The sequence below is a fragment of the Equus caballus genome, chromosome 5 (assembly GCF_041296265.1).
Source record: "Equus caballus isolate H_3958 breed thoroughbred chromosome 5, TB-T2T, whole genome shotgun sequence".
Lineage (NCBI taxonomy): Eukaryota > Metazoa > Chordata > Mammalia > Perissodactyla > Equidae > Equus > Equus caballus.
Window position 1 is genome coordinate 59,668,949 of NC_091688.1, and position 12,841 is coordinate 59,681,789.

Here is a 12,841-nt window from a genome sequence, read left to right on the forward strand (position 1 = left end):
TAATGAAAGAACAGTCTTTGGGTCACCTATCTAGTGGTAGAACCTTTTTAAAACCTTTTAAATTAAAATACCCACATGCTTTTGTGCTGTTTAATTACTATCTTATACAAGTTATAATGTGCTAGACTTTACATTATAGACAGATTTACTTTTTGCTTTAAAAGGTATTCTCCTTGAAAAATCATTAAAATGGTGAATTTTGTTATGTATGTTTTACTGCAGTAAAAAAAATTTTAAATCCATGCACAAAGTAAAAAAGACCTCACTTGCCAGCGCTTCTTTCACACTGATTCCCATATTGCTCTATGCTTTTCCTTCTATTGCCCTCCATTTTTCCTTTACCTCTTGAACCCCACCACTAAGCAGACTTTCCTTTATCTTAACAAACTTTCTTTATGTTAATAACTTCATAGCCTTTCCTCCTGTATTTACCTTAATTGAGACCTTCCCTGAGACTCAAACATCTAGGTGCTCATAGTTTTCCTCTTCGTTTCAGTTCCTGCCTTTACTTGAGTGATTTGTGTCCACACAGATAATTATAACTTTGTCAGTACCTTGAACTCCTCATTTCCAGTGACCTTTTTTTGACTATGCCTTAGCTAAGCATTCAGTTTTTAGGTCATACCGTCGACCTTGCTTTAACTGGGGCCCCATAAACTCCCAGATCACCAGTGTTGTTGATGTCTCTGACTAAGTCCATTATTCTAGCTTGTTTGTTCAGCTATACCAACTAGTGCTGTACCCTGATAATTCATATGAGCTACTGTCTTAGAGTTCTAGCTGGTCTTCCCCTTCTCTCCTCTTCATATCTTTTATATTTCTATCTGATGATTTTTCTAGAATGTAAACCTGATTATCACATCTTGGTTAGACTTCTTCAAGGATATCCCATTACTGAGAAAATAAATCCAAAAATTAGCATGATGTAGCTGACTCTTCATAGTCTGGTTCTGGATTTCATTAGTATTGTCTCATATTTCGACCTTTGCATGTTTTTCTTTGGCTATATTGAAGTATTTGTAGTTCCCCAAATATGCCCTTGCACTTAGCAAAGGATAATCCTATTCTGACTTCTCTGTGTTCTTGTTGCAGACTATATTTTCTTCGTTATAGCTCTTACCATAGTGCAGTATCATTTCATATTTGTGCCTGTTGTAGTAATATTATTCATACTGCTAGAATATGAACAATAATGGATTTTTTTACTTATGTTTCCCTAGCATAAAGAAGCTAAAACATATTTATTGGCTTAATGAACAGTTACAAAAAGGAAGTAAAACTAGCAAAGAAAGCTGTTGTACCTTCTTAGTACCCAAGGACCAGTAGTCTTTACTATCACGTCTAAATTTTCACTCTTATAATACTAGAAAATCTTAACATAACACCACTCATGTTGACAAAGTTATGATAAAACTGATGTTGGTGATATTTTTATAGTTGTATCGTTTGACAGTGATATATTCTGAGAAATGCATGTTTGGCGATTTCGTCATTGTGCAAACGTCATCATGTACGTACACAAACCTAGATGGTGTAGCCTACTACACACATAGGCTGTATGGTCCCAATCTTAGGGGACCACCATTGTATATGTGGTCCATTGTTGACCTGATCATCCTTTTATGGTGTGTGACTGTTATTGCTATAACCCTTGTGAAGTTTGACTATATAGCATCTAGGACTGAAAAATTATTTCAAATGACAGCACAAAGAATAAAAGTCAGATGCGAAATTGTGCATACATTATAGTTACACTTGTATTTTAAAATGCGTAATAAAAAGACTAAGGAACTATATATTACAGTGGTAGCAGTGATTTTATGATGTTGGAACTTTGGGTGGTTTTCCCACCTTTGAAAGTATTTTCTATAATATGGTTGTATTTTTGATTTGAAGTATATATAACTTACCCCAATAATTAGATTTTTAAAAATGTAATCCTGAATCAAAGCTCTTAATGTATGAGCACTGGAACATTTTTTGAGTGATGTTTTTCTTTTGGTCTTAAAATGGCTCCTCACAGTCCGGTCAGAAGGGAAGGGATTGGTAGTTAAAAATTGCTGTTGAGGTGAAGTATGTCTGGCCAGCATAGAATGTTGGTCATTTAAGTAGGGTTTCAAGATTGACTCATACAGTAATTCTTCATTTCCAAAATCTGAATAGTAAATTTTCTGTTTTAAAGGTAGTTTTTGTTTTGGTTTTAAGGTATCAGTTTTTGGAGGAAGCTTTTCAAAACCAGAAAGGTGCAATTGAGAATCTGTTGGCTAAGCTTCTTGAGAAGAAGAATTATGTTCATTTTGCAGCTACTCAGGTACAGAATAGGTAAGTGTGTTGCATTAAAACCATAATTTCACTTTTAGGATTATTAAATGCAGTGGGTACAGTTTAAATTTGTTTTCCTTCTATGTTATATTAAACATATATAGAAAACTTTATTTTTTGGAGAGGTAAATTGTATAATTTGAGTTTGGATTATAATATTTATTAATTAAGCAAAATTTAATTGACCAAAATTTTGGATACTCTTTTAGGATACATCTTTGACTGTTTTATAATTAATAAGACTCTATTCTTCATAAGCCTTGGTTAAATGTGGGAAAAGCAGTTAATATGTAGGAAGTTGAATTAGAAAATTTAAACCCGAGACTGTCTAGAAGACAGTGTAGAGGAGAGAATATGAGAAGTGGTGAACCAATTTATTTTCCTATCTGTGAAACAAGCGTTAAAAACAGTACTTACCTTAGTAGTAGTGTTATAAGAGGAATGTACAGCAAGTTTTCTGGCACATCGTAAACCCTCAAATTTTAGCTGCTATTATTTTGTTAGTAATGCCATCAGTATTTAAAAATTCTATTTTAATTCATTTCTAAATAAATTAAACATATTGGTAAAGCAAGTAGGAGTAAATTCCATAAGTGAGTAGATTAACAAGATTAGGACTCTTAATGTAGAAAGACAAACCCTTGGAGCTAATATAGTTAAAACCTGTATGTTCCTGGAGGTTCGAATAGGGATAATAGGCCTTCATACTTAAGGTTCACAAATATTGGGACTTTTACGTGCTTCTAGAATATTAAAATTTGTTAATTTATGATGTTTAAAATAGCACATAGTAGATAAACTCAAAAAATGTTAAATAGATGAAGAATGAAAACAGTGCATTATACATCAGACAGTAAAGTGATAGAACTTTCATTTTAAGAAGTGATACCAAAGGGAAATAAAGGCTTCTCAGAGGTTGTAGATAATATGTAAATATATACACACACACAACTCATGGATGGTTAGTTCTTATGGAAATGTCAGGAGGTTTCAGATTATGTTGCTGATATGTTGTGGGTGTTGTTGGATAGGATAACTGTGTCTTTTCATAAATTACAGATGGATGTCCCTTTCAGAGAAAAGATAGTGAGTTGGTTCATATGTCAGTCCCATATTTTTGTACATAGGTTTTGTACATATTTTATATTGTGTACGTATTTTGTATGTATGTTCCTGAATCTGTAGAGAAGTGGAACAAGAGGTTTGTGTGTTATAAGATGGCAAAGGGTTGGGGAAATTAATGATGTCATCTTAAGAAAGCTTTAAAAAAAAGTGTTAAAATCTCTAAGGATACTCCCCCTTTTAGACACGTTCTTTGATCTGTCTCTATTTTTTAATGTACATTCATTTTTTTCCCCTTCACAAATGAACATAGAGTAGACATGCTTAAATCCAGTGAGAGTCTGATTGTTCTCTGCTTTCAGCATGCTTAATGATTTCAGTCTTTGACTGAATCATTTTAAGTTTGAGTCCTATATTTCTTATTACTAGTAGTCAGCACTCTCATTTTTAAAAAGTGTCTTCCACTCACTTTAATAAGGACAGAATTGAATAAAATTTTCAAATAAGTGCCCAAACAAGCACTGATGTACACACATAGGAGGGAAAACTACGTTATTATGGCTCAGTGTATTAAAGTTACTCAAATTTGAATTTGGCAAATGAGAGGCCATCTAGGGGTTGAAAAATGCGAGTTATAGTTTGTACCGAAGTAAAATGTGGGCTACCTTCTTATGGTTGTTTGTTAACATTTTATATATTTGCGTTGTTTGGATTCTCTCCTTCCTGTTTTGTAGATAGCAAGGTATCACCTGTATCATATTTGCAACCAAAACTTTCATAGCCACAATGGGAGTTTATACCTATTTGTCAAACACATGACAGCTATTTTAAAAAATGGATTGAAAATGTTTTATGCTCTGAACTGTATACAATAGGAAATTATTTTGGGAAGAATCTATGGAAGTCGTATATCAGAACCCCCATTTGAAGTGGTTAACTTATAAGTGAAAATAAACCCTTCTAAGTTTAATTCCTACTATTTCAAAAGATAATTATTGGTCGCAACATTGTTCTTTTGCACCTTGTTCTTGAAAAGCATTAAGATTAAATACAACCAGTGTGCCAGATTTGACAATAACCAGCAATTGTTGATGTCAGATATTTGTCTATCACATTCACATTATAGGAACTAAATGAGATTGCCATCCAGATTAATAAACCAGCCTTTATGAACTTAATTTAAAATTATCAGATATTTAATCCATTATGAACTCAATTTAAAATTACGAGATATTTAATCCATTCTTTGTCTATATACATAACTTGTCTGGACCAAATTGAGTGGTTGGGTCTACCGAAACATAAAATGGTACATTTTGACACAAGTTGAACTTTAGTTTCTCGGTTAAGTGCCCAGTTGGATGAATTTCTGTAACAGTTGATGATTCAGAGACATAGGATAAGTTGGTAACCTAATGATGCATTTCTCTTATTCAGGATAAAAGAAGTAAATGAGACTAACAAACGAGTAGAACAGGAAATTAAAGTGGCCATTTTCACCCTTATCAATGAAATTAATAAGAAAGGAAAATCTCTGTTACAGCAGCTAGAGGTACGGTTCAAAGACAAAGTAAAACAAAAATTGCTTCTCTTGCTCTTTAGCTGTTTTTAATGTTTATTGATAGCTCTTTTAGATTGATGGGGCGGGGTATGGAAATAAGTAAATTTAAAAAAATTTTGTTCATTTTCTATCAGAAAGTAGACCTTTTTTTCGAGTTAGTTACTTTGCAGCCCAATTTAATAACACTGATTTTGGCTGTGTAAATTAGGAGATAGTGTTGTCCTTTTAAGAAAGGAAGAATTATTACTAAAATGGGATATAAATGAAGACAAAGCCACCCTGCCACATTTTGCCCTCCCCCTCAAGATAGGGCCTCAATTTAACTTTTATTTATGAATGTGTATTGGGATTCTGCTTGAGTCAGTTCTGTGTTCCACTTTATTTTTGAAATATTCCATAGTTTTGCTAAAAATGCTACTCATTTTGAAATTTATAAACTTTTGAACTTAGTAATAATTTTATTGTATTAGGTCTTTGTGTTGCGTATTTTTAGATTAATATGTAGATGCAAATCCAATTTGTGAAATCCACATTAAGTTTTAATCAAAAATTCATCTCTCCTGTCCACAGTTGATTGGTTCTCAAAATTTTGTGGTCTTAATTAGGTTTAGATGATATGGGATTATGTTTTCTGCACCACTGAGTAGTAAGAATTTAAACTGTGTATTTGATTATTTAACTTCCATTATTATTAACCTCAAATTTTCTGTAGCAGATGTTTTCTGTTCTGTTCCTTCATAGAACATTGTAGAAATATTAGATGCATAGTTACATACAAAAGAAGGAAATTATGTGAGTTGGGTGTTATTTCTGAATTTCTGTCTTTTGAAATCTGTCTTTCCGTAAAGACACAATTTTGTCAGAAATCTTTCCATGAGACACAATTGTGAGATTAAAGTACTCTTATACATATCGTTAAAGTTGGAGGTCTCTTTCCTGTTGTATAGCCAGCCAGTTGCATTTAACCCTAATAGATTTTTGTTTTCAAAACGATGGTGTGAATGAAGAGCATTTAGCAGCAACTGTTTTTGATACCTTTTAACACTTTTTAACTGTAGGTCTTAAATAATGCTCTTAAACCATTTCAAGAACTTTTGAATTAAAAGCCCCTTAGTGCTAAACTATACATAACTATCTAGTAATGAATCTGTCACATGCTCCTAACATGCTGATAATTTAACTAAATGTTTTCTAGTGTAATATGTTCCTAAACTTTGTAATATAGAGATTTTCCTAAGCTTTATAAAAGGGATGATTTCCAGGGAGGTTGTAAGTCAAACTTCTGTCAGTTGAATACTTTTATCTATTGATTTACATTTTTATAAAATGAGCAACTTTTTTTGTTAGGGAAAAAATTGTCCGGTAAACCAAACTGAGTCATTTTTGTAAGAAAGTGATTAAGAACTAAGTAGATTGGTTGTTTGGTATGCTGAATATCAAGGTACACAAGACTATCCTTTCTGGGAGTTTTAGTTTCTAGAAGGCAGTTTATTTTTCCTGTGTAGCATTTCCCCCACATTGGTCTTTCCTTCAACCCTTACTTACTCCCTTGTTCTTTATGAAGTTTTGTCATCTGAAAAGATTCCCTAGCTGTATTCTTAGAACTCTGGGATTCATCTTTCTCATTTTGTGTTAAGTGTTTAAAAGAAGAGAGTTTAACTTCAGCCTCCTGCCACACCAGTAGGTGGCACTGGTAACACAAAAGTTTCTTTGGCCTGAAAGTGTAGTGAGTTAAGATTATTTAAAATTATTCCTGAAGGTTAGCTCATTATGCCATAGACTCTATATATTGCATTAACCTAATAAAAAGACACTATTTTAACAAAGACCTTTCATCTTCTGAAGGAAAAAAGAGACATCAGCTAACATTGTTTCTGTATCTGGAATGTCCTTTTTAGCCTAGAGAACTAAGTTTTAGTTCTACTTTTGTTAGTGACTTTTCCTTTGATATTAGGCTCATTAAATAATGAGAAGCATGTCAATTTATCCGTTTTTAAAAAGAAATTTAGGTATTGTGTTCATTTGTGTTAGAAATGAGTTGATTTTTTTCATATAGAATTCTTCAGTGAGCCTCTTGTTCTGTTGCAGAATGTCACAAAAGAAAGACAGATGAAGTTACTCCAGCAGCAGAATGACATCACAGGCCTTTCCCGGCAGGTGAAGCACGTTATGAACTTTACAAATTGGGCGATTGCGAGTGGTAGCAGCACAGCACTACTGTACAGCAAACGACTGGTGAGATACGTAGTATCTTTATTTTTTCTTTAAATTGACTTTATTAAGATACTGTTTACATTCAGTGAACTGCACCTGTTTAAAGTGTAGGTTTTGAATTTTGTCAAATGTAACCACACCACATCAAGATAGAGACCATTTCCATCACCCACAGAAGGTTAATTGTTCCACTCTACCCTTGGCCTTAGGTAATCATTAGTCTGATTTCTGTCATTTTCTAGAATTTCATATAAATGGAATCATATGGTGTTTACTCTTTTGAAGATATCTACTATCATAATGCAGTCAATGACCAGAAATGGCAGAAATTCAAGCGTGTGCATTGGATTGCTGTTAGAGATAGTCTTTTAAACACTGATACTGTCTCATCTGAGACTGACACTGTGGGGCTACATGAGCTTTTATGTCTTTATATTGTATGTTTTCTCAAGTGATACTTAATTTTAAGACTAATGTGAATTTTTTCCCTTTAAGATTACTTTTCAATTGCGCCATATTTTGAAAGCACGGTGTGATCCTGCCCCTGCTGCTAATGGAGCAATACGTTTCCATTGTGATCCCACCTTCTGGGCAAAGAATGTAGTCAATATAGGTGAGAAATAATTAGTTTTATGAATATAACTTGGAACACTGAATAAGAGAGAAAGCATCTAAAGCAAATTTTAGATAAAGTTTTTTAACTTCACTCTAACATAAACTTCTTAGAAAATATGTTCTTCATTGGAAACTCACTTGAGCTATGTTCATTACATCTTTAAGAATGTTGAGAGTCTCCTCTATAAATTTTGAAAAAATGTGTATTATTTCTAACTTTCCCCCTACATTTTAAAAAATTGATACTGTTTTTAATCAAAATCTTAGCATTCGGGTCTTAATTCTCTGGAAGAATTTCTCAGATGCTTAGTAGTCTGTATATTAATTGTACCAAATTGTCCACTAGAGGAGGACCTCCAGTATGCTGATTTATCTGAAAGTCATGTCCTGAGGAATGGTTGAAAACTAAGAGTAGCTCTTTTAATAAGGAAGAGAAATGGACTTTGCTTTTGTTACTCCACAGTGTGGACCTAAGGACTACAGGTTGAAGTTACAGAGAGACAGACAGACAGCTCAATTTTAAACAAAACCAAACTCCAAAAACTTCCCAACAATGAGAGCTGTCTACAGATTAAGTAAACTCACTTTCAAAGTAGTCAGGTCCTCAACGTTGGAAGTTGTAAAACCAGAGGTGGATGGCCTTCTGTACAAAAAGTAATCTTTTTGTATATTCAAATTTGGCTACATTCTAAGATCAGACATTGGCAAACTTTTTGTGAGGCATGATAGCTAACTTTCGTTTTCACATTTTAAAGGGTTGTAAAAACAAAAACCAAAGAAGATATGACAAATTTTATGTGGCATCAAAGCTAAAATACCTGCCTTATTACAGGAAAAGCTTGCCAACTCTACCTTTGATCAAACCTTCCTAAAATTTGCCTTCTATTTCTAGAAAGCACTAGGCTCTGTGAGAAGCAAGGAAAATTGTCATTTCTAAGGACATAAGTGGTTTAAAACGTTCAGCATTTCCACAGAAGACAGTTTTGTAGCAATGTAGTACTCTGCCCTGCACATTTTGGCAATTCTAAGGAAGATAGAATCAGTGTTAGCAGTTTGAGTATCCTTGGATCTTGTCAGGGGAGAATTGATTTAGACTGACTGGATTGGCCTTTTGTAATATTTCTTTCAGCTCTTTAGTTTTCTGTACACATGTGTAAATAAAGAATACGGGCAGATAATATGTTGTTCTGAATAATCAAAAGTCGGTTGTTCTTTGGACTATATTAGGTTTCTGATCTTCATCATCTTTAAACCTAGCTCCCATCCCTGCTGGAAGCTTGGAGTGATAATAGTTGTCAGAGGAAAGAGGAAAAGATAGTGATTAACCCACAAAGTAGATGATTTAGTCGATTATATGCAAATTATTCTCATTTTTTAAATCCTTCAGGTAATCTAGTAATAGAGAGTAAGCCAGCTCCTGGTTATACTCCTAATGTTGTAGTTGGGCAAGTGCCTCCAGGGACAAACCACATTAGTAAAACCCCTGGACAGATTAACTTAGCACAGCTTCGACTCCAGCACATGCAACAGCAAGTGTATGCACAGAAACATCAGCAGTTGCAACAAATGAGGATGCAGCAACCACCTGCACCTGCGCCAACGACAACGACAGCAACACAGCAGCACACTAGACAAGCGGCCCCTCAGATGTTACAACAACAGGTGAGTATTATATCACTATAGTATTGATATAAATTATTAAGACCTCTGTCCTATGTAGATGAGTTACACATTTCAGTTGCTAGCAGGGACAGAGCTCAAAGGTCAGAGTTTAAATTTGCTCTGGGTATGGCAGGGATGTGGGGGAGATGTGAGGAAGGGGCAATAAGTAAATACTTACCATGGGAAACAAAATTAACTCACTAGTACTCTGGAGGTACACAAGTTTTTATCCCTCCATCCCAGATATTTTTTGTTTTCCACCTATGGTTTTGGACCAAAGAAGCAGATTGTCTGCTATGTTCTTTAGGCATTTGTTCAAATCATTCCCATCTCTGTCTCTCTCCTGCTTTCCCCTCCCCCATCCAAATCAAAACTATTAATCCAAGGTTGGGTAAGTTAATATTGATATGCTTTAAACACACGCATATACTGAGAGAAGGGGCTGGGGCTAGAGATGAGATTAATGTACACTTTTTACTTTATGCCCCTCTATCCTGACTGAATTATTTTTACCATAACATTTTATAATTGAAAGATAAATTTATTTAAAAATTATACAAATGCAATTTCTACCTTTTGTAGCCTCCAAGATTGATCAGTGTGCAAACAATGCAAAGAAGCAACATGAACTGTGGAGCTTTCCAAGCCCATCAGATGAGATTGGCTCAGAATGCTGCCCGAATACCAGGGATACCCAGGCACAGCGGCCCTCAGTATTCCATGATGCAGCCACACCTCCAAAGACAAGTATGCCTAGAGTTACATTTGTAAGAATCATACAATTTTAAAACTAAAAGACACCATTTTTCTTAATCAGTTGGTGGGGGGTGGGTCATTGATACCTTTGGGAATTGATTAATGCTGTCTATCTTCTTGCTCCAGAAAAGTACACATACGTATAAAATTTTGTATTCAATTTTAGGAGCTTTTTTGATCCTATAAACCCATTATGTACTATGGGTTGAGAACCCCTGATCTAGTCCAACCAATTCATTTTACAGAAGTGAAAAACAAAGGGGCTTGTCATTTACCCACAGTCACAAGAGAATAATGGTAAAATCAAGATTAAAACCTTAGTTTCCTGAAATTGTTCCTCTGATCTTTTAATGCAGCATTTTGAACCTAGTACGTATAAAAAGGACTTTGAGAACAATAGAACTATCCTATATGTAATTTTATTATTATTATTTATTTATTTATTTTTGGCTTCTCTCTACTCAGTATTGTTCTTTTTGGGATATAGACATGCCTATTCTTAAAGATAAGTATATTTAGGGGCTGGCCTAGTGGCATAGTGGTTAAGTTCATGTGCCCTGCTTTGGTGGTCTGGGTTTCGTGGGTTTGGATCCCAGGTGTGGACCTGCACACTGCTCATCAAGCCACACTGTGGAGGCATCCCACATAGAAAATAGAGGAAGGTTGGCACAGAGGTTAGCTCAGGGACAGTCTTCCTCAAGCAAAAAGAGGAAGATTGGCATCAGATGTGAGCTCAGGGCCAGTCTTCCTCACACGCAAAAAGTGTATTTAGAAACATTTTTCCTAATCTTTGCTTGAACAGTAGACTATATTTGTATAGGATTTAATGATTATAAAATGAGGCTGCTTTTACATGGGTTTCTAGTTATAAAGTAATAAAGTTCATTTTATGACGGTTAGAGTGATGTTTCTCAAAGCATGCTTTAAAGACCATCAGAATGACTGAGGGGCCTTGTCAGAAATAGATTCTAAGCCATATCCACTGAATCAGTGTTTCCAGGAGGGGAGTACTCAGGCATTTATAAAACTTCTACTAACTATCTGAGATCAGTCTGCATGCTAAAGTTGTACAAACACTGTCCCGGAGCAGTAGTTCTTCAGCTTTTTGGCTCAAGTACCTCTGGAAAGACTTTTCAAAAATACACTCTCTTACATTTGAAGGTTGACATTTAAAAGTTCCATTATAAGTTTAAGTAGTTGCAAAAGACATACTTTCTGGCATGTTGTAAATATTGATGTTATAAAGTAAAGCACTTACATCACTGTTGTGAACGAATCCACTGGAATCCCAAATACCATAGCAAGCTCTCTTTTGAAAGTCAAAATTTCATACTCCCTTTTCTCTTTGGACTTGAATTTTCCCTTCTACTTCCTCTACAAAATTTTATCTAAATATATTTATGTTTAATAGACATATAGATAGTCTATTGCAACTTTCTCCAGGAAAAATGTCTATTTTAATTTAAAAAGTTTTAAATTTCTAGTGACGGTAAAGCTATCATTAAGCTTTAGAACTTTTTCTTTGGATCGAATTATCATTACAATTATTCCTGTGTAATTGTTTAAACACATAAATATATTTATGGATTTAAGAATATTAGGACACATCTAAAGTAAAATTCTTTTAGTATACATTTGTTTATGAGATAGATGGAGGCTTTTTTCACTTCCTACTTATGTATGTTTGTTACTTCTTGTTAGAGTAACTCAGAATTCATCAATTTTTATTACTAGTTCTTTTGGTTTTTGTTTTCGTGTGATGCTCAGGGAACTTGTTCACAAAAATATTTATCTGGAAATTAAAAGAATTTTCCTCAATTCATTGAACTTTTTCTAGGTTGTAAGCTGAAACTCACAATGAGCTACCAAAACTCTTATAAAGATATTAGATGATAGCTTCTTTAGGTCTTTATTTTTGTTGATCATCAGGTATCAAAACCCACTCAAACATTTGTTACCCAGTTTTTGGAGCCAGTTACTTTCTCAACAACTTTATTTCCAATTGTACCTTTGCTTGTCTGTCCAGGAGTTTTTTCACCCTGGGGCAATATGCTAAAATAAGGTTAGGAGTGGGTCAGAGGTGTGCTTGTTTTTGTGGGAGAAGGGCAATTGCAAAAGAGTAGTAGAAAAGGAGCACCTGGCACAGTCTCAGGTAAATGAGGTTTTCTTTACTAAAGAGTACATATGAAGGTTGAGGATCTGGACATTAATTTCCTTAAAAGTGTTCACATACCTGTGTACACCATAGCGCATGGAAAGCCTTCAGGGATTACCGGGGGTAAGTACACCCTTTAGAAGAGTGTGGAAGCTACAGAATCAGACTAACCAACCATCTCAGAACATTGTGTTTAGACTTAAGGGTCCCTAGAGAAATCATTGAATGTTAGATTTTTTTTTTTTTCTCTCCAAAGCACCCCACTACATAGTTGTAGATTCTAGTTGTGAGTGCCTCTGGTTGTGCTATGTGGGACATCCCCCCATCATGGCCTGATGAGCAGTGCCATGTTGGCGCCCAGGATCCAAACCGGCGAAACCCCCAGCTGCAGAAGCAGAGTACGTGAACCTAACCATTCGGCCATGGGGCTGGCTCCAAATGTTAGAATTTTTAATTTTTAAATATTTCAAATGATTTCTTCATATGTGTTTAGT

The 12,841-nt window shown here is 34.6% G+C and overlaps 1 protein-coding gene across 3 annotated transcripts in view; it reads left to right on the forward strand.

Annotated features, from left to right (window-relative positions):
- Window positions 1-12,841, forward strand: part of TRIM33 (tripartite motif containing 33) — a 116,264-nt gene that overhangs the window by 76,752 nt on the left and 26,671 nt on the right. For all 3 annotated transcript variants that reach the window (XR_011438752.1, XM_023641382.2, XM_023641383.2), the window contains exons 5-10: window positions 2,206-2,322; window positions 4,822-4,936; window positions 7,034-7,180; window positions 7,655-7,772; window positions 9,162-9,436; window positions 10,019-10,183. Coding sequence is in view for 2 of the 3 variants with exons in the window: in XM_023641382.2 (XP_023497150.2) it covers window positions 2,206-2,322; window positions 4,822-4,936; window positions 7,034-7,180; window positions 7,655-7,772; window positions 9,162-9,436; window positions 10,019-10,183 (937 nt within the window). In the remaining variant the exon portion in view is untranslated. The remainder of the gene's footprint in view (window positions 1-2,205; window positions 2,323-4,821; window positions 4,937-7,033; window positions 7,181-7,654; window positions 7,773-9,161; window positions 9,437-10,018; window positions 10,184-12,841) is intronic.